The following is a 25,126-nucleotide window of genomic DNA, read 5'->3' on the forward strand; positions in this document are numbered from 1 at the left end:
GAGATCCCTGCACAGCTCCGGGTCCTGTTTCCCAGTCGGGGCAATGCAGAGATTTAGAAGAGCTCCCGCTGTGACAAATCCGCAGCAGCACAAACCCCACTGACAAACTGTTGTTTAGGGGGGAAAACCCTGTAAAATTGGGGAGATTTGCCCTCTGCTTCTCTTGTGATTCTGAAGCCCGAGCTGTCACCGGTGACAATCGCTGAGGTGTGGACGGGACTGGGAGCTGATGGATCCCACCGGCAGCAGCTGCATGCGCAGCCCCCAGCCTGCCCCCACCCTCTGGGGGTGCCTGAGGGGCACCCCCACGGATGCCAGCACAGCCCCAGGGCTCAACCACTGCCCAGCAGCGCCCTTCTCCTTCCATCACAGACCAGACTTCGATACTTCTTACCCTGACTTCTCAGCCTCCTGCCTGGTGACAGCTCCCCACAGCTTCCCACGCGAGGAGCGAGCGTTTGTGGAGCAGCACCACCCTTTCCAACCCTCTGACTGGCACCTGGCAGCAACTGAGACCAGAAGACAACTCAGCCCACAACAGGCCTTGGCATCTGAGGAGTTAAAGGGCAGCAGCCCAGACCCAGCGAGTGGGACAGTGGGTGTGGATGAAGATGAAGAGGCACCAGTAAATACCACAAATGACACTGAGAAAAAGCCACCCAAAAGGAAAAAGGAGAGCTCAGGTAGGTGATATGAAATCAGGGTTGTGGGGAGAGTACAGGCAGTGGAATGAGAGCACTTGTGAGACTGAGAATTAAGAAAGGAGGCTGATTAGCAAAACATTTTGTGACACTTGGCTGGGCAAACTTACACTATAACAACACTGAAACCAAATGGCTTAGTCTTACTCTGGCCTTTGTATTTCAGTCCTGCAGATCTTGTTTACTGAACTAAGCATTTTACTCACCAGTACAATGCACATTTGCTGTAACTAAACAGGAATCACGTGGCATGAACACAGTGAGCTGAAAGTCCGAGGATGTGGAGTTACAGATTCATACCCTGCCATTTGTCTGTGCATGAGAGAATGGCAAAGAGCAAAGATCCCTCGTCTTGAGTTGCCTGTGCTAGCTGGAAATATCATACTAGGATTTTGACATCTTTGTTTATGGTAAGAAGTACAAGAGGCAAAGTCTTGCTTTGGATATAATTTCGATTTGGCCTCATTAAATAACAAATATTTTTACCTCAAAGTAGGAGGTGCTAAAAAATTGCCCATCAGTTCATTGTCCAGCAATGCAGAAAATGTAACGTTTTCAGGGTGTCATCCTAGCTAGAGAAACACCTTCTTTCTACAGTGCCTCTTAAAACTTCCACTGAGCACTTCAGTGAGTTGTTTAGAGCTCAGACCTCACCTTCACACACACAAAGAGAACTGTAAATTACACAACAAAAGTGTGCTTTGCCTCTTAGAAAACCAGAACTCGAGCAACAAGACAGAACCCAGCAGCAAATCACGGAAGGAGAGGACAGCTTTCACGAAGGAGCAGCTGCAGGAGCTGGAAGCTGAATTTGCCCACCATAACTACTTGACAAGGCTCAGGAGATACGAGATAGCCGTGAACCTGGATCTCACCGAAAGACAAGTACTTTCCAAACCCTTTCCTCCCCAGCTCCTCCTCCTTCCCCCACAAAAAAACCCCCTTCTCCCTAACACTAAAAACCAGACTTTACTTGAGGGGTGTAAATTTCTGTAAGCAGTTAATATATTTAATCATGTTTCTCTAAATTAAAGATAGATTTGGTAATAACAGGTCTCTTGCAAGCTGGTACATATTGATATATCAAGGCTTCCCTATGGAACATAGACAGCACCTTAGACTGCAATTAACAGCAAATTATTAGAATTATATGTTTGACACATGCAATCTTCCTAGGTGGTATTTTGAGGTGATAAGGAGAGACAAAAAAAGGCAGAGTTTTGTGGAGAGACGAATTTCTGTTCTCTCGTTCTCATCTCAGTCCAGGTTCCCTTTTCAAAGCCTAGTGAACAATAAAGGAATTGCTCAATTATGTGAAGCAAATTAAAATTTCTGAAGCATTAGATTGGATGGCCTAGATGTTAAAAACACATGAGAGGCGCTGTGCCCCTTGTGTTGAGATGCTTCTTTGGCATGAAGGTTCCAGGCAAAGCACATGTGCTACCTTTGAGGGCTTCAGAGGAAAGTCTGTCTGGAGCAGTTTAGAAAGAATTGTTTTTGTCCATCTTAGAATGAAAAATTACTTAAATTTGTAAAGTTCTGTTCACCTTTTCTTCTAGAATTCCAATAAACACACAGATATGCACAGCTCTGCTTACACAGCTCTGGCTGAGCCGACCAGTAATTATTTCCTTTTCATCACCCAGGTCAAAGTATGGTTTCAAAACAGAAGAATGAAGTGGAAACGTGTTAAAGGTGGGCAACCAGTGTCCCCACATGAACATGACACAGAGGATGTGGACTCTGCTGCCTCACCCAGCTCTGATTAATCCTTGTAGCAGTGGGAGAGGAGTCTGGAGAAAGTAATGGAGCAGAATGTGGATGCAACGCTGCTTCGGGTCAGCTACTCAGTGAGCTCATGCTGCTTGCAAATCCTGCAGCCCACAGTCTTTAAAAGGTGTCTGATGCTTTGTGTTACAGAGGCAATTAAAGAGCACAGGGGGAAAAAGCCAAAGGAGGGCACGATTTTGATTTTTGTCTCTGGAACTGTCTTACTACCACAGATGTGTCTACAGAAAACAATGATAACATTGAATATGAAACAGCAGTAATGTTGTCTAGCTGCTCAGGCAGTCAGGAAATACAGCTTGTCAGCCAGAGAGTGACAACACAGATGTATTCTCATCCAGCCTTTCCCTGGTCACATCTGCTCAGGGTGCATTTGGACTTGGCAATACACATTTTACTCGTGCCTTGCTTTGAGAGAAAAATAAATACTTTGATAGTCACTGATTTTTTCTTGCAAAATGAATTGTATAGCTAGGCAATAAGGTTACAAAATATAATTTGAGACTAAAAATAGATTGAAATTAAATTCCTAGATCTCAGTTTCAAATATTTTTTTCAAAGCAGTCATCACCAAATACCAGAGCAGGCACAGCAGAGATTCAACACAATAGCTATCACTGCTTTCAAGCTTTCCAATAAACAGCACCACCACTTGAAATTGTCCTCCCTTTCAACCAAAACTTAGAGTATATCTAGTTATGAAGATTTAGAAAAGCGTAGTGCCTGTTTCCATTTCTTCTGTCTTTCTGTTTAATCTACTAATGCCATATTTTAAACAGAATTTTACACTAGATTACCACAATATGACTATTGAGAATGCTGAAACAGTGGTTTAAATATTTGGAAGGTACCCATTATAGCAGCTATGACATGCTGCCCTCTTCTCACCTTGCTCTGATGCATATTTATTGTGGTTGCCTGTAAACTGTAGATCTGCTGGGTGCAAATTTGTATATCTGAATGATATGTTTATAAAGCTGTCAGTGGTAATTCCACTTGTAAAAAACCCCTCAAAACAGATAAATATAATCTTTTTTTTTTCTTAACAGAGGTGTTGTGTTCTTTTCAAAGAGCTGATTACTGTATCTACTAAGAAGAAACATCCCTTACATTCCTTCTTAACATTACCAAACTCTGACCGAGAGAGATGAAAAATGAACAGAGTTTATGTTTGTGCAAAACCCATTAAAAAATTAATTATTTTAAAAAGAAAATAGATGAGAAGAAGCTGTGTTTTACTGCAGCTTTAAGAATAGAAAATATCTAGGGCTCTGCTTCTTAAACCTTGGTGCTTTCAGATTAGGTTTCTGACTAAAATCAGTAGTTCAGCTCTTGGCAAACACTAAAACAAGCTGAGTTTTGTGAAGTACTTTGGTGCTCAGACATCCTACTCTCATCTCCTGGAACACAAATCACCACTGGCAGGAGTTCTATGTAGCTCAGTTCCCTGTAAGCTCAATTTGTACATCACCTCTTCCCCACTCTGCTTAGAAAGTTTGCAACCTGCAGAAGTAGCTCATTTTTGGGATGAAAACTTCTGGGCTCTTGGCTACCAACATAAACCAAAATCAGCTCCTCACCCAGAAAAGAGGCTAATAAATCTTCCCTTTCAAGGAAGCCGTCAATGGTAGCATATCGAGTCATAATTCACTTAAAAACCAGTTAATGGGATCTCAGTCTGCACCCATAATTACAGCTTGAAACTATTCTTGCCCTGGATTTTGAGAAATAAGCTCTGTGAGAGTCACCTGTGAGATCTTTCTGTGCTTAGGCAGTTTCTTCATGAAACCATCTGCTTACTCTAAGACTTCAGTGTTTTGAGAAGGAACATTTCACTCCTGACACATCAAAGCATTTTGACCTCTGAACCTCTGGTGCCAAGAATCTTCCAGGCAAAACCTGAAGCCGTCTGGGAGCGAAAATCTCCGACCTGCAATGATTTTTTTTTCAGGAATACACGTCAGGAGGGAAGCTACCTCGGGATGCTTGGCAGTGCTCCCCATGCCTGGGTCTCCATAAATAATCTGAGCACACAATCACCCCATCCCATGGGAGAGCTCTGGCAGGTTTTCCCCAGGATTTTTACCTATTTAGCCAGATGCCAGTGTAGCAGAGGTACCTTCAGAGTAAAAAATTTCACAAGACAAGTGTGTGACTAAGGAACCAAACCCTCCAATTCACACTGTCTGGAAAACAAGAGAGCCCTTTCAACAAACACTTCACGGCCAGAGACTTTTTACTGGGACACATCCTACACGAGCAAAGCTTATAAATCCTGCTTCCTAGAGGATTTCCTCTGCCTGGAGACAAGCACACCCAACAAATCAGGGCATCTCACAGGGCAGACACACCGTTTTTCAATTACCCCATTTTCTTCCCCCACCTCCAGCAGTGCTCAATATTAAGTTTCCTCAGCTACTATCTCATATTTTGTGTAATTCCTTACCCTTGAGGAAAGTGATAGAAATAAGTCTGCATTAGTTACTGGGCTCTGAGTACTGTATCCACGCAGGTCCTCTAGGCAGATAGACAGGAAATCCACTTTCTGCCAGTGATTCCAGCAGAAGGGCTTTTGTCTGACTGGAACTTGCCCCGGTGTGGCTGTAAAATAATCTCAGCCTCAGGCTATCACCTTTCAGGCCGTATTTGTGAGTTATGACCGGGCAGTTCCCGCTGCAGTGCCAGATTCAGGCAGGTGCTGCAGAGCCTGTCCCCTCCCTCCCCACACACAAAGCCACATTGTTTTACTTTCTACGTGAAGGAAGGATTTTCATACAGTACCAAACTCTTCTACACCCCTATTCCCTTCCTCTGGACCATAATTATTATTTTATTTTATTTTTATTTTTTTTAAATAGCTCTTAAGCAGGGATAAGCAGCTGGTTGTCTGGAAGCTCCTTTGGGAACAGATTGCAAAAAGATAATGGGAGTGAATAACAGAGAGGATGGTGACTTCATACCATGGAGGGTTGAGTCATGCTTCTCTCTTTCCTTTTTAAAGAAGAAAACATTTTTTTCAAACCTCCCTCAATCATGCTCTGTACCCCTGGCTCTGGAGCAGGAAACAGATGTGAATTGACACTTTCTTACAGCCTTTGATTTCTAATTCAGCCCCACATTCATACCCCGTGCTAATCTGTCCCCCAGAATGCCACATGTGGAGTGTTTCCTATGCTTGGGAATTCATCACCAGGTGAGTGTTAGCCCAGCAGTGCCACAGCCAAGTCAATCATTGGAAAGACACCAGAACATCCTTACAGTTTTCTACCTTCATCTACTTTTAATTCTACATTTCTATATTTTGACCCTTTTCAATCCTCTTCTGTCCACATTTCTCTCAGGAGAGATGATCAAAGAAAGTGATGGAACTGTTGAGAATCTGTGCACAACACAGAAAAAGAAAACTCTATCAGATCTAATTTAATTGCTCCATCCACTTTTCTCAGCTGAGAAGGACAGACCTCTGGTCTCAGTATCAGGGTTATCTAACAAATCTGGCCAGGAATTATTTTCCAGGGAAAAGAAGTATCATTCTCCCTAATAGTTGTCCACATTTTTTTCTGTCTGGAGTTAATTGAAAAGGAGATTCTGGGGAAAAGCAGAGCTCGAGAACCTAATCTTCATTCAAGTGTGCATCCATCCAATACTCTGTGATTATACCTAGAAAATGGCACAAAGTATAACACAGGATCTCTTATTTAAAAGGATTAGCAGCAGGGACTTGGATCAGGCTACTTGGTGTCTTCAAGTGGCCTAAATTCAGCTGGCCTGAGTTACAGCAAAGTTATATTAAACTTCTTTAAAGTATCCCCATAAAAAAAAAAAAATAAGTGTATTAAAAAGAGAATGAAATAATGAGATGAGAAGTTTTCTGTGCATTTTAGGCACATCTCTCACTTGTTTATTTGCAGAAGAGAGCACAGACACAACTGGGCAATGTTTCACATTACAAGATATGAGGGTTCCTGTCTGCACTGAAGACATGTTTATACTGTTGGGTTCCATTATGAATCTGTTTTATGTCCTGTGAATGCTCAGAGCCCTTTGCACACCCTAGGCAGGAAGCCTTTAATTCACACACTGAGAAGACATTTCCAACTGTTCAAACATTAAATAAATAAGCGTGGAAAAAAGCCATTCTACTGCAATAACTAAATTCTTCTTGGCCCTTTGCAAGATTTCTGAAAGAGCAAGCCTCCCAATCCTAGCAGAGCTGTTTAAAAAGTCCAAGAGGGCCTTAAGAGAAAGAAACTTACTGCAAAACCACCCATTCACCCTTTGCATTTCGTAGCACTCTGAGATATTAGTTAAGATCAGAGCCTCATAGTGAGAAGGAATCAACTCTAGTTGCAGTTGCTTTGCTGCCTTTTACATACATGGATATGTAGAAGAACATAACTCACTGTTTGGAGAACAATCAAGGGTAACAATGTTGGATTTGTAATCTGTGCACAACTTCCAGTACGAAACTGGGCTTGAGTTTTCACTTCCCAGTTGCTAGGGCCAGCTTGACTCGTATTATTTTTAGGAGAAAAATGATCTCCCTTTTTTACAGCCTTCCCTCTGCTGTGATTTCATTGTGTCTCTGCCAGGATCAAGACGAGGTGATGCCAAGAAAAAGGATGAGCTCATTGCATTTAATGGTATGAGGTTTCACAAATAAAAACTACATTACTCAATTGAGAAGTAGTCAGTGGTCTACAGCAGGGTTAAAGGCAGGCAGTTTTTTATTGGAAACAAAAGAATTAATTAATTTCTCATGCTGGTAATCCTGGACAACTGACCTCATTGGCCTTCCTTAGGGATGGAATTTCTGATTATTCACCATTATTGCCTTGTTATTGCACTTCTATGATAACATTAAATGACCAAGATAAACGTTATTGGTAAAACAACACAGCAAAAGCAGCAAACTATAGGAAAGAGTCATTCAGATTTTCCTGTTCAAACCCAAGGTATAAATCTCAGCCTCTGGAATGGTGGATTCAACACTCTTTCCACACCTTGCTGATTTCTGGCATCTCACTGAGCTCAAAAAGTTCTTATTCCACAGGACACTGAAGCCTTCTTAATGGCACTGTACTAGTTCAGAAGAATCTCTCAGACCTGAGAGATCTATTGACCATCACCTCCACAGCAGTGCATTTGCAAACAAAATGCCAGAGGCACAGTCTTTTTTACAGCCCCATGCAATCTTTTGCAACGTGTCACATAAAAAGGAAGGAATCTTCAACAAGGAAAGACAGTTCAGGTGCCTTTAATGTACATCTGAGCTCATGATGAGTTTGACTGAGTGCTGGATTTTTGCACAGGGGCTTGGACAGGGCCAGCTAAATCATTTTCTGCAAGGTAGGCAGCCCCAGGTGTCCAAGTCTACCTCACTCTCTGTGTGAGCAAAATTTAAATAAAACCCACAGAGACACAGCTTCCCTGTACCCTTATAAAAATCCTCTACCTGTGCTGACACGGCTCCTATTTCGAAAGCAATAGGAAAATATCCATTCCATCTCCTTTGCTCTTCCTGCACCATAACTGGATCAGAGTCCCCTGTGACGTTCCCAGTGTCTGCTCCAACGTCTCACTGACACACAATGACCTAATTTGTTATGGCTGGTAAGTACTGACAGAAATTAAATCCAGGGTCTGCAGTTAATTGGGGCCGGGTTGAGATGATTTATGACCTGAGGAATGTACTTACTCTTTACACTATCATATGAACAACGGTATCAATTGGACCCAGCGACCTCTGGAATCAGATTAAAATCGGGATTTTTCAGAAAATGAGAAGTAGCAGAGGCAAGACCCAAGGGAAAAGGCAGAGCAGTGGGCAGATGAGGCTGTATCTGATCACAAAGCCAGGTACCTTCTCTTCCCACAGTCAGTCAGTTAACCTTCAAGTCCTGATTTATCGGCATTCAGAGGAGAGATGGGATGGGCCTATGCCAAGAAAATCTCATCTGTCTGGAATCTGAAAGGAAGGGGAAAAAAAGTTTGAAAATTTCAGAGGAAGCTGGGATTTGTCCCAGTTCCAGTGTCTCTGTGTTCACTCAGACAGCTCACTGAATAATAGTGGCAAATGTTTTTCCATCAGCCAAGAGCCCTGAGTTTGGTCCCAGGTCAGTGGGATGTGCAGGGCAGCCCATGACCCTGAACAGCAGGAGCCTTCAGCAGGTTCCCCCATGCCTTTTGCAGGATCTCTTAAATCAACATCTTTCTTTTCTCTGTGGGCTTTAGAGAAGGATTACAGAAGAGTTACTCTGTTATCAAGTCCAAGGCACTTTATCACACTTCAGCAGCTAAATAGGACATGAAAATAAAATCATTCAATACTGGCTTAGGAAAAAAAAAAAATAATTGTTTTTTTTTTCTTCCCTAATTAGGACTCTGCTTCTCCACTCTTGCTAACTTCATGCCCTGTTTTTGACTGCACAAGATGCAGCCATTCATGTGCCCAGTGAAACCAGCAGCTGACCACAAACTCTGGGCCTGCCCTTTTGCCCTCCAATACCAAGAGGTACTTCAACAAGCTTGTAGAGGAGTCAGAGTCTTACAATTAATCCTGAAAATGTCTTATTTCAGGAAATACACTGAAACCAACTACAAAGGGCTATCCCATGTTGTGTCACAGAAAAACTGGTACGTGCAAGACCAACAATGATCACGAGCTGTAAAACCACAGGGATGCTGTTCAAACTACTCCATCTGCTGCTCAAGATTCTTCCAGACATCACTGTCAGTTTTAACCTTAATGCATTCTGTAAATGTCTGGAAATATGTGATCTATTGAGTCTGCAATCATTGGAAATCAGCCTGGTGTGTGTAGTGCTTTCCTAAAAGACCAGAAAGGGTGTGGGGTTATGCTGTATAAGTGCAGGGATGACTGACAATGCAAAAAGCAGCCTACACAGAATCATCTCTGCTCCATCTCAGAGACTTCTTCTGAAGGCACATGAAGAAAGAGCAGAAGAATATTGGACTGAGTCATCCCCTGTCCTCAGTGGAAGCCCAGAGAGCTCCAGTTCCAGCACAGGACACACTAGGAATGTACCTTTTTTCCTTATAAATCTTTCTGACTCGCTCTCATCTGTGAGGTTGTCGGTGGTGATCACTGCATTTGGCAGAGCTCTTGGCTACCTGCAGTTCAACTCCCAGCCAAGCAGACTGCAATAACACAGGATATTTATTCAGCTGTGCCCCTCCTGTGTATCCTGGGGAGAAAAGGTATGTTCTGGCCTCTTTAATCACTTCATTCTTTGCTGGAGTAAACAAGAGGAGCCACAGGGGGTTGTCTTTGCTTGCGAGGTTCTGCTGGGCCCGGGGTTTGCTGCAGGAGACACCTTCACTAACAGAGCACAAAGGAGGGGGAGATGAGCTGGGGTGAGTGCAGATGGTAGGAGGAATGCAAAAAAAAAAAGGGTTGAACAAAGGTCCCAACAATTCCTTTCCATCCCCACCAACAGACCAAGCAGCATCTTAACTGATACACCCGAGGTGGGACATGAAAGGGATTAAAAAGGATGTGAATCAGTGGAGTGAAAGCTCAAAGCAACCCAGTGCTCTGCTGTGTTCCCAATGGTACACACACAGCTTTGCCAGGCCCTCTGCTCCAGCACCTCAGCAGCTTTCAGAAGGAACCATTGCAGCCTCTGATAAAAACAAGTGCTCTGAACAGGCAGCAGAGTTCCCTAAGACGTGTCTGGCCAATACATCACCATGAATTTACACTGAAAACTCTGACAAACACAAGTAATTGGTAGGTGCTTTAAAATATTGTCAGAGCCGGCTGGGAAATTATTGGTTGGGTTTTTTTTTTTCCTTTTTCTTGGGAACAAGTCCTAAAACGCTCCAACACTGACAATTATTGCAAGGAATAACTCTGAGAACTTCTCAGCTGAGCCGGAACTCTCCCGCCGCATTCCCGGTGCTCCCTCCACATTCCCACCGCATTCCCACCGCATTCCCGTCCGGACCATCCTCCCTGCCCGCTTCGCCCCCTGCTGGGTCTCGCCGGGGACGCCCTTTCTGGCACGGCGGCAGCGGGAGGGTTAAAAGTCTGCTCCGAGTTTTGTGGCTTCTTTCCAAAAGGTTTCAGTTAACACCGAAGGTCTCCTTAAAGCTCCCTCGCTTTAATAGATTTTTTCCCATCGAGTTCTCACTTTATAGACTATCATTTCCTCTTCTGCAGGGGAGCTATTTTCTGGGTCACCGATCCAACCAACTTAAAAGGGGTTTCATTGATCGGATTTTATTGGTGGTTACTTCAACCATAATGTCACAAGTTGCTCGTGCCTGTGAGCAGCTGTGGGTCTTGCTTTGGTACCCTGTACCCTGTACATCTGCAAGTGAAGTCGGGTTTCTCTCTCCTGCCTTGATTGAGTGCTTGCTAATTACTAGAGTATTCTTTATATGGAAGTGATTTGTGACTTACAACTTCTAGAATAATTTCCTTCCCTCTAAACACAGTCGCTTTCCTGGCCAGAAAATACATGCTCCTCCTTGTGCTAAGCAGAGTGCAATGTGCTTAAAAGAAAGGATAGCATTTTCTCCCATCTTCCTTCAGAAAACATCTGACCAACAGCCCAGGAGGGTTTGCAGATTTGTGAGTACTCTCAGAAAGGAACAGGGTGTCAGTGGCAGGGTTGGTACCAAACTGCATGGCTGGCACTGCCAGTGCCAGTGGAGCAACCTCTCTGCTTCTCCTGTTTCCAGAATCCAATTCTGAAGCACTTTTTGCTTCCTGCATCACCGTCAAGAGGAGCACCAAAGGTGATCTTGCAGCATCAAGCATTGGAAGATAAAATACAGAGAAATTCCCTGTCATTCTCTTCATGTCCCTTCACAGGACACAAGGAAAATTAATCCCCTTTTCCCTCGAAGACGTGGCCCTTTCTCTGCACTTCATCTCCATACATCCTGTGCAGAGATTTCTCTATTTGCTCTTACAACTGCCCTGGTACATTATAGCAACATGACCATCAATTAACAGCACACTCTATCACAATAAAGAAGCCACCCAACCTTATATAACTCTTTTTAATTGTTTTTTTACATTATAGCGTTTTGCTAAACTTATTCTGCCATAATTCACGTAATTTAATTTCTCAAAGTGCTAATAATTTAATTACTTCCTTCCTGCAGACAGAGTGCCTGAACTGCCTTCCCTCATTCAGAACATTATAAAAAGTGGCTGCCATGAATACTTAAAAGGGGTATTTTATTCACAAGACCTTACACCAAATCACTCCCTCCAGAGCCTGTGTTGTGTTTCAGGCAGCCACAAGGTGCAAGGAACTTCCTTGCATCCTGGGACTATCTTCACTAGAATAGATGTGAACAGGCTGGAAAGGATCCAGAGAAGGGCCACAGAGATGATCCAAGACCTAGAAGGCTGCCTTTTGAGGAGAAGAGATGGATCCCCACCTTGCTAAAACCTCCTTTTGGGCACTTGTAGGGAGCAAGAAGGTCCCCCCTGAGCCTCCTTTTTTTCAGGATGAGCCCCCCCAGCTCCCTCAGCTGCTCCTCAGCAGACTTTTGCTCAGAGTCTTTAGTCCCTCTCCAGTGTGACCGAGTTTCCAGTAACAAAATTTCCATTATCTCTTAATTAGAACACTGTCTAGGTACTTAAAAATCACAAACACCCCTTTCCCGAAGAGTACAGAGAACTGGGGTTGGGAGCTGTAGCAAAAACGTCAAAATTGTACAGGTTCAGCCTTAGGGATAACTTTCCCCTTGCCTTCTTTCAATCTTGACAACCTATTTCTCTTCCAGGAGATGACAGTCCATGAACAATTACTGTACTATCACCAGGTCTCACCTGTCAGCGATATATTTTGCAGGGAAAAATAGGACTGATAAACGTTAAATGTCATCGTGGAAATTTAAAGGAGAAATTTTGAAAAAAAATAAAAAGCAACCCAAAACCCCAAACAGGACATGCATGCACACGACCCAGGAGACAGCCCCTAGCAGGTGGAAAAGCAAAACCACTTTTTTTTGGTGTGCCAATCCCAGGACTAGATTTTTTTTTTTTCTTTTTTAAATGTTCTTGTCCCTTAACACTGGTATGACTAAAACTGATGTCGGCAGCCGGGGCTCTATTTATTCTTTCTCCAGTTGCATGAGTGAGATTTTTTTTTTCCCCCCAATTTCTTGTTGAAGCTTCCCCAGAAGGGGCTTCCCCTGAGAAGGGGGCTGAGCGATTCCTGCATGCACAGCAGGCGCGGGGTAGGGGGAGCGCCCTTGCAGCTTCTATGAATGAACTTAGGGAGATTTATTATTTAATTTTATTATTTTTTTTTTTTATGAATGGGAGCTCCGCAAGGCATGAATGGGCCGAGCTCTGCCACGCGATTGGTCGCGGAGGGCAAAGCTCCTCCCCCTTCCCGGGGGGCGGGGGCTCGGGGCGAGCCGGGATTGGCGGGCGTGCCCAGCACGGGGCTTCATTCATAAAAAAAAAAATTCGGTGGAACAAAGGAGCGGCGAGCGGGGCCCGAGCGAGCGGGGCCAATGGGCGGCCGCCCCCGGGCCCACGGGGGTCTGAGCGTGGGGTGGGGCCGCTCGGGGCCCCGCGTGGGCTGAGGGACTGCAGGGGAACCGACCCAACCCGAGCCTATCGGCCGGGTGGGGTTTCTGTCCCGGGGCGGAGGGGGGGGCTCGTCCCGGCAGCGGGGCTGGGGGGCTCGGTCCCGACTCGTGTCCCAAGTTTCGGCGCGGTCACCTCCTCCCCCGGGACGGCGGGAGAGCTCCGGTCGCGGTCCTGCCGAGGCTGCGGAGCGCGGGGACCCCTCCGGCCGGGCCGGCCCCCCCCGCCACCCGTCCCCGGTGCGCTCCCCCCCGGGCAGCATGAAGGGGTACCTGGACCAGCAGGTGCCTTTCACGTTCCCGCAGGTGAGTGACTGGGGGTCCACGCCGGGCTCCGCTGGGGCCGCGGGCTCCGCGCTGATCCCGTTCCTTCCGTAGCAGCCCCCCGGCCAGGCTGTGCTGGGAGCGGGGAAGATCCCCGGTGAGCCGGGCGTGCCGCCGCCGCAGGACTCGGAAGGTGAGAGGGGTCTGAGGGTGGAGGGGAGGGATGGGGATGGTGGAGGCGTCTGGGCAATGACCGGGTCCTCCCCCCGCGCCTCCGTCCCCACCTCCTCGTTCCGCCGGCACCGCCGGGGCTGGAGCAGCCCGGTGTCCCTCCCCAGTGCCCCGCTGAGGATCCTCTCCCTTCTCCTGCAGAGCTCTTCCAGGACTTGAGCCAGCTCCAGGAGACCTGGCTGACTGAAGGTGGGCTCCTTCCCCTTGCTCTCTTTGGTTTCGCTCGTCTCTTGAGTTGTTTGTCTTGCGAGGTTTGTGCTGCTCCTTCGCCGTGTTTGCCTGGCTCCAAACAAAAGTGGTTTTTTTTCGGACTTGCCAACCTCTGGCTTGAGTAAATGAAGACGCTGAATGACACCATTGTGCTGGGCATTTGCTTATGAATGGAACTTGGCTGCTGGCCCTCTTTCCTGGGTACAATTTTCGTTTCAGGCTACTTGCAACTGGTTCGATTTTATGCTAATTTGTCACTTATCTTTGTTGTTTGCCAGAACGTCGGTATTTTCTTAAACTAGAAAGTATTCTTTTAATTTGGGGAACAAAATACTTCTTTTTTTTTTTTTTTTAACTTTTTTGGGAACTTTCCGGAATTAACACAACTTTCAGATTGGTGTCTAAATTGTTTTGCCTTTGAACTTCAAGGAAAACTTCGAATTCCAAGGAGTCACATTAATTCTAAGTGAAACTAGTTTTAAACAGAGTGGTGAACTCACTCAATTCCAGTACTGTAGATGATCCATTTTCTAGAAAATTCAAAACATATCCTCATAGCATGTAGTCCAAGTGAAATCCTCGAGAAATTCAATATGTGCTTTAATATTCTAGCTTATGATTTCAGACCACAAATAGGAGAACTGGTTTCTGCCATGGTGAGTCCCATTTCCAGACTTATAACAATAAAAGTGACTCTGAAGCAAACCATCTTTGGTTTTTCTGTATTCACCTGTATGTCAAAATATTTTCCTGGATGGTGACAGGATTTTTATTAATGTCTTGTTCATGTCTCTGTGTGTAGCATTTGTTCATGAGGTGGAGGCAATAGATCACTTTAGAGTGCCTTCCTAAACAATGCAGAAGAAAAATCAAAAATATGAAATATGTTATTTATTCTCTTCCACATTTAGTTTAAAAATTTAGAAAATAAGCAATCAGTTGATGAATTTAAACCACATACACAATTGTATATGTGTCACTATATATATTTGTGTGGTTTTAATCATAGGGATATCTCTTTTTTATCTGACTATGTCTGACAGGTCCCTGTGCTGACTGTGAGGTGGAAACCCCCAGCTCTGGGTGTCCTTGGGCAGAACACAACCCCTCGTGCTCTGGCTCTTGAAAGCAGGGTGGGAAATGGGCGACCTGTGTCGATGCCTGAGCGACTGAAACAAGCCTGGTGTTGCTCTTTAAATGTCTGCCTAATTATCCCAGTTCTTTTTAAGTACAGGTGCTGGTTTGGGGAGAACAAGAAAACCTCTATCTGTATTGCAACTCTATGGAGTAGATAATGAATACAAAAATCGAAATTTTCTTCTGGCAACTTTCCCTTTAGCCTTCTGATACAGGTCTGTAGCTGCCTGCAAACATCACTGCCCAGCAGCGAGGCTGTGTTGTGCTCTCATTTCAGCCTTGCCCTTCATCTCACATCTCCTCTGTGGCCTATTGCTTTCAGCCTGTAATTCTCTTAATGAGATCCTCAGCAGTGCCACAGAGCCTCAGGGACACAGGCTGCAAAACCCAAACTCGGCTCACACACTGTGATCCCGCTCATTTCTTCTATTTCCACGTTGCTTTTTGAAGATAACTCATAGAATAAATTTTCTGGGTGGTTTTTTTCCCCCTCTGTTCCCCACCTTTTATTGTTTGCAGTTGCAGTTTGTTGTCACACAGGTCAGCGTGAAGAGCTTGGCCAGTTCCATTCTGATTCACTGCCTGTTAGTGTAGTGTTTGTTATTTCCTGAGGTTTATTTTTGGAGTGTCTTGTCTAGGTTGGCTTCAAGTGACTGAGATTAGTGGGCTTCCATTCCTTATGTCTTTTAACTTTGGCTAGGTCACCTTTGCTTTAGAGCTGAGGGAGTGCAATCTGTTGTAATCTCTGCCATAACAGAAATTGCAGGTTTGTCTTTTTGTCTATTTCTTTCAGCAATAGAGACAGACTTTATCAAATAACAATCTGCTGCAAGCTCTCCCTTCCCTGCACTAAAAGGGGTGTAAAAGCAATGGTTAGAAGTAATAAAATATTCTAACACAGTATGTGCAATGGTTAAGGTTCTCCCAGGACACACCACTGTTCATTAAGCCCAAAGGGAAACTATCCTTAGTCACTAAACTTATACCAGCAGAAAGCTCAGGTATTTCCTGCACAGACTTATTTCTGATGTAGTGTTAATTATACTGCACAAAGTGCCCAAACTAATTCTTTGCCCCCTCCCTCTCTCCCTCCCTCTCTCTCTCTCTCTCTCTCTCTCTCTGTCTCTCCTGACAGCTCAGGTTCCAGACAGTGATGAGCAGTTTGTGCCTGACTTTCATTCAGAAAACTGTAAGTAGCGTGGGGAAGATCACATGTCTCTGGGGACAAGGGCAAACTCAAATATTCCTGTGCTGATACCCCTCCTCTCTGTCCAGGGCATGAAAACTGAAATGAAACACTTTTACTGGTTGCTCTTTTTTACCTCCTTCTCCTGGACTTGGCCCTGCAGCACAGTTGGGCTTGGTCTCTGAGTCATATATCTTATTTCTTCCTCTTTTTGACCTGGAACTGAGGATGGTCCCATGTTTCACTCTGAGTGAATTCATGAGTCAGTTGTAATGTAATAGCCTTTTTCCAGCTCTTAGGGTCTGGAAAGCACTGGCTGCTCCTAACACATCCAGCTTCTTGAAATTCCCATGGAGGTCAGTGCAGTGGAGAGAGCAATTTATTTTTTTCCCCCCTCTGAGGGGGGAATTTTACAATCAGCATTTTTAGATGGATTGTATATATCTGTTTGCTCCGTGCATCGAAAAGGGTTGCTACAGACAGGGAAGTGGGTGCCCCACACACAGAAAGACTCTTTTCTCTTCTGGCCCTTCCCTGGGCCTGCAGTGTTTGCACAGATGCAGGAGTGTCATGCTCAGAACACTGAATCCATCCCAGGTGTGGTCTTTTCCACAGAAAGCCTTAAACTTTTGCAATCACTGTGGCTACAAAAACCTTGCATTTATTTTCCTCCTGTACTATCAGGACATCTCCAATGTGTCATCATGTTAGTGTATTATAATTTAATGCAATGCTACATGTTAATACTACTGCTCACAAGACATGGCAAAGAAAGACCACTTTGCATGATGCAAATCAAAACTTTGCCTTTATGTTTTAAGGCTTGATGACAAACTTCACTAAATCAAGGGCAGTGCTCAGGGAGGTCCAGTGAGCAGCTGTGCATTGTCGGTGTTTTGTTTCTTTCAGAGCCACCTGAACAAGGACAAGGTGGCGGCATCTCCACTGACCCTTCATCGTAGCTCTCCATAAAGAGGAAAAGTGTCAACCTGATCTTTCCTTTCCCTCCCACAGTAGCTTTCCACAGTCCTCCTGCTCGGATCAAAAAGGAGCCGCAGAGCCCCACCCTGTCCTGCAGCCACGAGCAGCTGTTCCAGCCCCACAGCGAGCAGTGCCTTTACACCAGGTAAGGTGGCTGAACAGGGGAGGGACAGGAGCTGTTCTGAAACAAAGTGCCGCTGGATTATCTAAATAACAGGGTGTATGACAACAGCCCCATGGGTGGGTCAGCTCACCCTGCCAGTTGCTGCTCTGGGCAGCTCAGACCTGAGCAGGGTAGGTCTGGGTTTGCTTCTTTTTTCTTCCCCCTGGTGCTGCCCCTCGTCTGTCTTCATGCTCAGCGCAATCTTGGCATCTACCACATCTCTCCCCCTTGCTTTCCACAATCTGTTCCACACCTGACACCACTGCCAAGCCCTTGCCTGAGCTGTAGTGTGGCTTCTTCAGCCCAGACACCTTTCCCTGGTTTTCTACTTGAAGGGTTGTTGCTGTTGTGTGTGTGGGGTCAGCTGACAATCAGAGGGCAGGGTGTTTAATGCTGGGAGTTTTGTCAGCCCAGGTGGCTGCACAGAGGGACAGCATGTTTGCCTTTGATAAATTGTTCCCAGGTGCTGCCACAAGTCCTTCTAGGAGAGCTGTAATGCTCCAATATCTGTTTGTACTGTTCCAGTGCCTACGATCAACCCAGACGAGTTGGAATCAAGTCCCCCAGCCCAGGAATCCTGACACAGTCACCACTCCCACAGTTCCCTGGACAGGACAGGAGCTTCCCGACCCCTGTGGGGCCACCCCACTCCACATCCAGCTGTGGATACCTCAATGAAAACAGGTGAGTCGCTGCCAGGAGGAGGCAGCCACTGGCAAAGAGGGATTGCTCTCCTTGGGGATTCAGGGAGGAAGGGCTGCAGCATCCAGATGGAAGTGTTCTGTTTCCATGGGATCCAGTGCTGCTGCCTAGGGTTTGAAGTCCTTAACCTTAACCTTAACCCTGCTGGATTCTGTGAATGATGGGCTTGGAAACATCCTTCACTGGGGTGCCTTCCTTGCCCCAGCTGTGAGTGAGCTCTTACAGCCCTAGTAAGAGGCTGAGGAAGTTTCTGTCCCTCCACCAGGGCTGAAACCAAGAAAGCAGCCATCTCATGTCCTCTCCCTTCTTCTAGCTCTGCCTATCAGCCACCTGGGGAGATGTGCCATTCTTTCCCCTCCTCCCAAGGCATGGCCCAGGAAGACCCCATTGCCTACCAGTGCCAGCTGTCCAAGCCCTCATGGGGCTTCAAACAGGAGCACCATGACCCACGATACGAGCAAGAAAGCCAGGCAGGCTCCAGCAGCCACCAGTACCCAGCAGCTGTGGTGGTCAAGCAGGAGCAGGTGGACTACATGTACGACTCAGGTAGGCAGAACGAGCTCTTTCTGACTGCATAAATCAGGCATCAGTGGGAGTGAGCAACTCCTGGGTGAACATCCACCACTGGTGGCCTCTGGGCTTTGAAACAGTTCTTCAGGAGCATGTGTGGGTCTGGGAAACTGGCCTGGGTAACTGGCTGTGTAGTAGGAAACTTAAACAGTTCTGTCTGGTCACTGCATCCAAGATAAAGCTGGGACATGCACCTTCCATGCCACGTTCTGAGAAAGACCTTCTGGTAGGTAGTTGAAAGCTTTAGTAAGATAGGAGGTAGAAGGTGATGTTAAATCCGTTCAAACTAGATTAAAGATTAACCCACTCAATCCATCAGAAATTGAGCAAAGGGTGTTTACAGTTTCACAGAGAGTGTTTGTCTTCAGGGGGATGTGTGATGTGAGCTGGTAGGTTGCAGAAAAGAAGTGAGGTCAGCTTTGAGAAAATCATACTGAAAACATGCTGTAAATGGCAGCAGAAAGGAAGGAATCAAATATGTTGGAGCTTGGACAGAAAAACTGTCTTGGATTCCTTCTGGTTTCCTGGTATTTTAATAGACATCTTGAATTGTTTCCTTTAGCAGAAATAAATACATAAATAAAAAGCTCCTATGAGGGTACAAAAACCTGATATTACACTTTCACTGGGTAATTCTGTGCAGACAGGGGAAGAAAATGCAAACCCAGAAGAATGTTGTTTTTTTTTTGTGAGAGTTTATGATTTTAATAAGACCCACTCTGTCAGCTCAGAGTACTCTTCCCTTGGCATCAGCAAAATATCTGCTGAAAGCCATGGTTGTACAGAGGAGTGTGAGGGAAACACAAGATAAATCTTCCCACAGCTCCCAGTTACAGCTTCCATTTCAGCTGTGGATAGAAAATAGATTAGATTCAGAAAACACAAGATACAGAAGACACAAATTGCAGTGTGCAGGCAGCAATGTGCACTACAGAGATCATGGAAAGCCTTTCTGCTTGTTTTTAAACTCAGCCTGTTTTTTTCTCTTTTTGTTTTCTCAACTGTTCGTGAGGATGCCCCTCACGATGCGAAAAAGCCAGGGAGACTTGGGACATCTGAAATGACATTTGTGAGACATTGCAGGAACATTCAGATGCTACTGCTCTCTGTTTAGATTATCATACTACCCCTTGGAAAATGCAATGCCTTCTTACCTGGGAAAAACAGCAGCAGAGTGTGTAGTTATCTTAAATAAGATGAGGGAGAGGTGTTATTCAAACCTAGCCTGTTGTCCAAGATTTTGAATGAAGAGTGGTGTAGAGGTGACAGGCTGGTTATCCTGGCTACTCTGAAGGATGTTGTGTGACAGTGCCACAAAAACTTACCCCTGTAATGAATGATTAGAAAGATGATGCAGATGAAGTTGTAGTTACCTTTGTGACATTAACCCTTTAGGAGGGCCCTAAGAGGATGTTGGTTAGACAGCTGCACTCACCTGTCCCCCTCTGGAGAGCAAGATCTTTCTTCCACCTGTGTTTTTTTAATAAATGAGCTTGTTAATTGTTCTGTAGATGTTCCTGACTGTGCTTCCATGTACATAAATGTTGAGAGCTATCCAAGCCATTCAAACACAGAAGACACATTGGGTAAGAAAAGCAGTGACCATCATCTTTTCCCTGCATGGAACTGTCCTCTGGTACTATCCTGGCTGGCTGTGACTGCTGGTTTTGCTTTCTCTTTCAGGTTGCAGCTACAACAAGCAGATGAAGTCCTTTACTGATGATGTCTGCGTTGTTCCAGAGAAATTTGAAGGTTGGAGAAAGGCTCACAGTTGTAAGATAGGGTTACCCAGCATCTTTCCCAGCCACCTGAGCAGTGTCCACATAGTTCATTATACTGAGTTCTTGAAAGCTGTGGTTCATATCAGCTTTTCAGTGTTCCAACCCTTGGGCTGTCTTAGCAGCAAACAGCATAAGTAGCTTAATTGTGAGGTTCATCAGAGCTGCTTTTGCTTTTTGCTTGTGAATTGGCCACTCTGTTTCACGTGAACTGAAATACTCCACGTAAACATTAAATGTGCCTTTTCTTTTTTTTTTTTTTTTTTTTTTTGTTTTTCCCTAATTTTCCCCAATGGTTTTTGCACTGCTGTCCTTAGAAACATCTTGTTTGTTCTCAGCAGCAGACATCAAGCAGGAAGCTGGAGGATACCGGGAAGGACCTCCATACCAAAGGCGGGGATCTCTCCAGCTCTGGCAATTCCTTGTGGCTCTGTTGGATGACCCGACCAATTCCCACTTCATTGCCTGGACTGGCAGAGGGATGGAGTTCAAGCTGATTGAGCCAGAAGAGGTGAAACCATGGAGTTTGTGACAGGCTGAGGGGGAAGCAGCCACTGTTTCTGGGGCTGCAAATTCCCAAGTGGCTTTTCCTCTTTCCTGTGAAGTTTCTGCCTACCTGGGGGTACTCTGCAGACCCTGCAGCAAGTCAAGGTTTTTAGAAGAGGTCAGAAACACTTGGGTGACAAATATCAGGTTTAAGGAAGGCTGCTTGTGTGTAAGTTTAGACTCTCAGCTATGCAGTGAGTCAAATTGCCCACTGCCTTCACCTCCCTAGATACTTGAATCTCAAGCTTGCAGTGACCTGTGCTGTCTTACCTTGCTCTACACCTGAGGCTCACATCGAGGTTTGGAGTTTTGAATCCTACTGATTGCAGAACTCCTCATAAGAATCTGGAAGAAAATATGTCCTAGTCTATATCAAAGTGACATTACCAAGGTGTAATTTCTAATGCTACCATGTTCCAAAAACCACAGTGGTGCCTGACAGCATCCAGGAGATGTGTCTATAATATCTGCTCACATCTTGTTTCAATTAGAGCTGCACTGAGCACTGTTCTTGCTATATATCAACTTTTATGGGCACTCTCAGTGCAGATGAATTATTTTGGTGGGTTATCTGTGATCCGGAGTGCTTCAGCTTCAGTTCTACTCTTGTAAAGCTGCTAAATTATTGATGAGCCCGTTATTTAAACATGTTTGTATGTGTGTTGTGGTATCATTCCTCAAAAGAGAACCAGCTGGGGAATGTTCTTTTGCCCCTGGGTTGGGTTCACAGACGTTTCCACACACTTTGATGTTTTGTCCTGCAGGTGGCCAGGCTGTGGGGGATCCAAAAGAACCGTCCAGCCATGAACTATGACAAGCTGAGCCGATCCCTTCGCTACTATTACGAAAAAGGCATCATGCAGAAGGTCAGTTTGCAAAGCAGGAGGGGACTGTGACTTAAGTTGATGCTTCTCCTGTCTGAGACAGGTACAGAATGTCCTTGAGCGAGCCAGGCACCCCAAGCTTTCTCTCCCCACAATCTCTCTTTGCAGCTGTTAAACAGGGAAGCTGGGAAGGAGCTGAATGCAGGCAATGTATGAGAAATAAAACAAAGGGGAATCGTGATTTCTTTTTCTGTGTATGTCTGCAGTCAGGAAAGTTGGAAATTATGCAGCTGAAAGGAGATATAATCAGTCTAGACTTGCTTTTGTGAGAGAAAGGCTGCCCGAGGCTTTGTCCTGTGTAGTAGGGATGGTCTGTGCCAGATCCAGGGCACCTAAGAGATAAGAAGGAGTGCAACTATCACAGTACAGGCTGCTCAGGGACTGCTGATGCTGTTGTTACCTGGGCAAAGAGTCAGCTGGCAGCATCCCATTTCCCAGGAGCTGTTCCAGGGGAGACCAGGGCAGCAGGGAGACAAGCACGAGGAGATTACGTTTACAACTCTGCCACCACTCGGACGTTTTTGCGAGCCTTTCTGGGGCATCGAGGAGCTGCCTGTGGGCCTGCAGCCTTCACCTCACCCCCTCTCTTCCCTGCAGGTGGCTGGGGAGCGCTACGTGTACAAGTTTGTGTGTGAGCCCGAGGCTTTGTTCTCGCTGGCCTTCCCCGACAACCAGCGGCCGGCGCTGAAGGCAGAGTTCGAGCGGCAGATCAGCGAGGAGGACACGGTGCCCCTCTCTCACCTGGATGAAAATGCCACTTACCTGCCAGACTTTGGGAGCTTCCCTCCACAGCTTTACAGCAAGGGCTACACGTACTAGCCCTGGTGACAGCACGGTGCTGTGGATGTTGGTTCCATACGTGGCTGTGGGTAGGAGGTAGCTGGTTAAGTGGTCAGGTGGTATCAGCATTTTTTCAGGCCAGCACTAAGCTATGAATACCTGCGTTGGTCAGGACAATGTTCAGGTGCACGTGTGGATGATCACCTCTCAGCAGTGTGCCTGTGATTAGACCCCTCCTGTGTGTCAGGACGGGACACATCCTTAGCCATGCAGACACATCTTCCAAGCAGTGGAGCTGCAGCTTCAGCAGCACCGGTGCCTCCAGCTGGATCAAACACCCTGGTGCAGCCCCTCTCGTTGGAGAGGGAGGGGATGCTGTCCCACTGGGCTTTTTTTTCAGGTATGAGAATGCTGCAAGGCTGCTGCTGACTCTATTCCTCCAGTTCATGTGCTGAACCTCTGTGGAACCTGCCCTCAGCTCTGACCACAGGGACTCACCTCTGGAAGGCCAGTCTTGCCTTCCCAGGATGGCTGCAGGGTGGTGGTCACAGATCTTATAGTGAATGTGCCTGCTCCTGCCTGTGATCACCTCCTTGCTCATTCTAGGGCTTTCTGGTATTCAGGCACTCTGAGCAGGGGCGCTGGAAGCACTGGCCAGGGTTAGAGCAGTCCTGGAGAACACAACACACCACCATTCAGGGGAACTGGAGAGGTGCCTGATTGCATTGGTCTGACACAGGTCAGAACCATGGCCAGTTAGAGGGATTGTGGGAAGCAGCAAGGCCTGAGACACCAGATTTTCCAAACCGAACCACTTCTTCAACAAACATCCTCAGGATCTTTCAAGACCTGTCAGGCTCTTGAGTGTGCCCATCCTGGGCTTGGCCAGAAAATCACCCGAGGCAAGACAAGAACCTGGTGGAAGGTGTGATAAAAATGCTGTACAAAGTAACCTAAACCATACATAGATCTTAATATTGGAATTCAGTCTTGAACTCCACAAATCTTTGCATGTTTGAGGGGAAATCCTGGTATGTTGAAAAGGCAGCTCCCTCTGCAGGACTGACAGGTTTTCCCCAACAGTGAACATTTATAATGAGTACCACATCCTTATTAAGAGATGTCTTTAATTTAGCAGCTCCAACCACGTTCCCAATTAGACAAGGAGCAGTACAGTGTACCCATACAGAAAAAAACTTGTTTCCTACTGCTTCATAATGATTTTTCAGCTGCTGAATACAGAGCATTGCCAACCCCACCAGCACGGTAGCCTGTGGAGAAAATTCTGCATATTGACTGAAAGCCTGATTTCCCCCAGTGACTCTCCCCTGCATGGCTAATGCCAACCCTCCCAGCCTTGTCCCCGAGCAAGAGAGCCATGAAAGGCAGCACTCCCTGCCTGAGGAGAGGCCAGATGCTCAGAGCAGCCTGTCCTGGGTTCTGTGCACTCCAGAGACTTGGTGTTCTGGCAGCTCCTGCCCCTCCTGCCCTGCCCTGTGCCCACCCACCCACCCACCCAGCATCCCAGAAGCGAGGGTGAAGAACCACCCTTGGCTATAAGCTGCCTTTACTATTTATGAGTGTAAAAATACTATAATTAATAAATTGGTCTACATCTTTTGGCCAGTGCAACTTCATTGAGCCCCTGACTGGTCCTCCCTTCCCTCCTGAGCTTGCTTTTGCACAGCTCCTTGGCTTGGCACCAGCTTGCAGCTTTGGGCAGCTGATCCAGAGGGCTCAGGGGTGCATGTTTACTTCTGAATCGTGATGGGAGTTCAAGAAACGAACACTCTGCTCCCTTGACACGCTCACAGGACCAGGCCTGAAAGATCACAGTGAAATATGTGACCTCCAGCTGCACCTGGTGTCAGGGGAACAGTTCTCTGCAGCTGCAGAGAGCACCTCCCACGCTCCACACTGAGCCAAGCTCCACGGTTTTAATCAGCTTTTTCCCTGAATTTCAGCTCTGCCTCATGCAGCAGCACTTCCAGGGGAAGTGAGCAGGTGCTCACAAGTGTTTAGCTAGACTGAGAGGCAGCTGACAGGGTGGAGGTAAAGAGAGAAGTCATAATTTTCTCCTGATGGTCCTGGAAATGGCCAGGAGCTTCCAGAAGGAAGATAAGCAGCTCCCACACAACCCTATATAAAATAATCCCATGGGGGTTTCCATTAGCCAGAGACTGAGGAAGAACTTGTGCTTTGACTCTGACAGTCCAAACATACAGTTTGTGGTTTTTTTTAACTTTATGAAGATGTAGCATCATAGGAAAGCTCAGGACATTTAACAACATCCCTTTGTACAGATAGATATTTCCAATATAGCTACTTTTCAATGTGAAACATTCTTCCAACTTACTTTGTATAAACAACCAGCCAACCTCATCCTCCTCGATTCAGCAGTAATTTTAGCAAATGTCCCAGCTTTGGGAAAAAAATTAAGAGTTTCTGGAGCTATGGAGTCAAATAAGTTCCATCTGTTAGCAAAGCAAAAATAATTTACAGGTAGTTTTGGCATGACTTAGCACACGCTGGGCAGTCAACTTCTTTTTAAACAAGAAACTTATGCAACTTTTTACAGACGTCTTACCTGTAAGAGCACAGTCTATTGAAAAAACCAACAGTTG

The 25,126-nt window shown here is 45.9% G+C and overlaps 2 protein-coding genes across 5 annotated transcripts; both read left to right on the forward strand.

Moving 5' to 3' along the window:
* The first annotated feature begins 224 nt into the window (after positions 1-224).
* Positions 225-2,934, forward strand: MEOX1 (mesenchyme homeobox 1). Its single transcript, XM_050327747.1, has 3 exons — positions 225-683; positions 1,414-1,586; positions 2,348-2,934. The coding sequence occupies exons 1-3, from the start codon at positions 230-232 to the stop codon at positions 2,468-2,470; spliced, it is 750 nt and encodes a 249-aa protein (XP_050183704.1). The 5' UTR covers positions 225-229; the 3' UTR covers positions 2,471-2,934.
* A 10,271-nt stretch (positions 2,935-13,205) lies between these two features.
* Positions 13,206-24,635, forward strand: ETV4 (ETS variant transcription factor 4). Of its 4 annotated transcripts, none has more exons than XM_050327699.1 (12): positions 13,206-13,376; positions 13,449-13,527; positions 13,707-13,754; positions 16,048-16,101; positions 17,113-17,224; positions 17,768-17,926; positions 18,258-18,490; positions 20,026-20,100; positions 20,198-20,266; positions 20,631-20,803; positions 21,603-21,704; positions 22,320-24,635. In XM_050327699.1, exons 1-12 carry the CDS (start codon positions 13,332-13,334, stop codon positions 22,539-22,541), a joined length of 1,371 nt encoding a protein of 456 aa, XP_050183656.1. In that variant the 5' UTR covers positions 13,206-13,331; the 3' UTR covers positions 22,542-24,635. The 4 variants fall into 4 exon arrangements, with proteins under 4 accessions (XP_050183656.1, XP_050183657.1, XP_050183658.1 ...); XM_050327700.1 differs by having other exon boundaries at positions 20,634-20,803; XM_050327701.1 differs by having other exon boundaries at positions 17,116-17,224.
* Positions 24,636-25,126: the final 491 nt, after the last annotated feature.

Source organism: Myiozetetes cayanensis, unplaced genomic scaffold (assembly GCF_022539395.1).
Source record: "Myiozetetes cayanensis isolate MyiCay16 unplaced genomic scaffold, myiCay2020 scf34, whole genome shotgun sequence".
Lineage (NCBI taxonomy): Eukaryota > Metazoa > Chordata > Aves > Passeriformes > Tyrannidae > Myiozetetes > Myiozetetes cayanensis.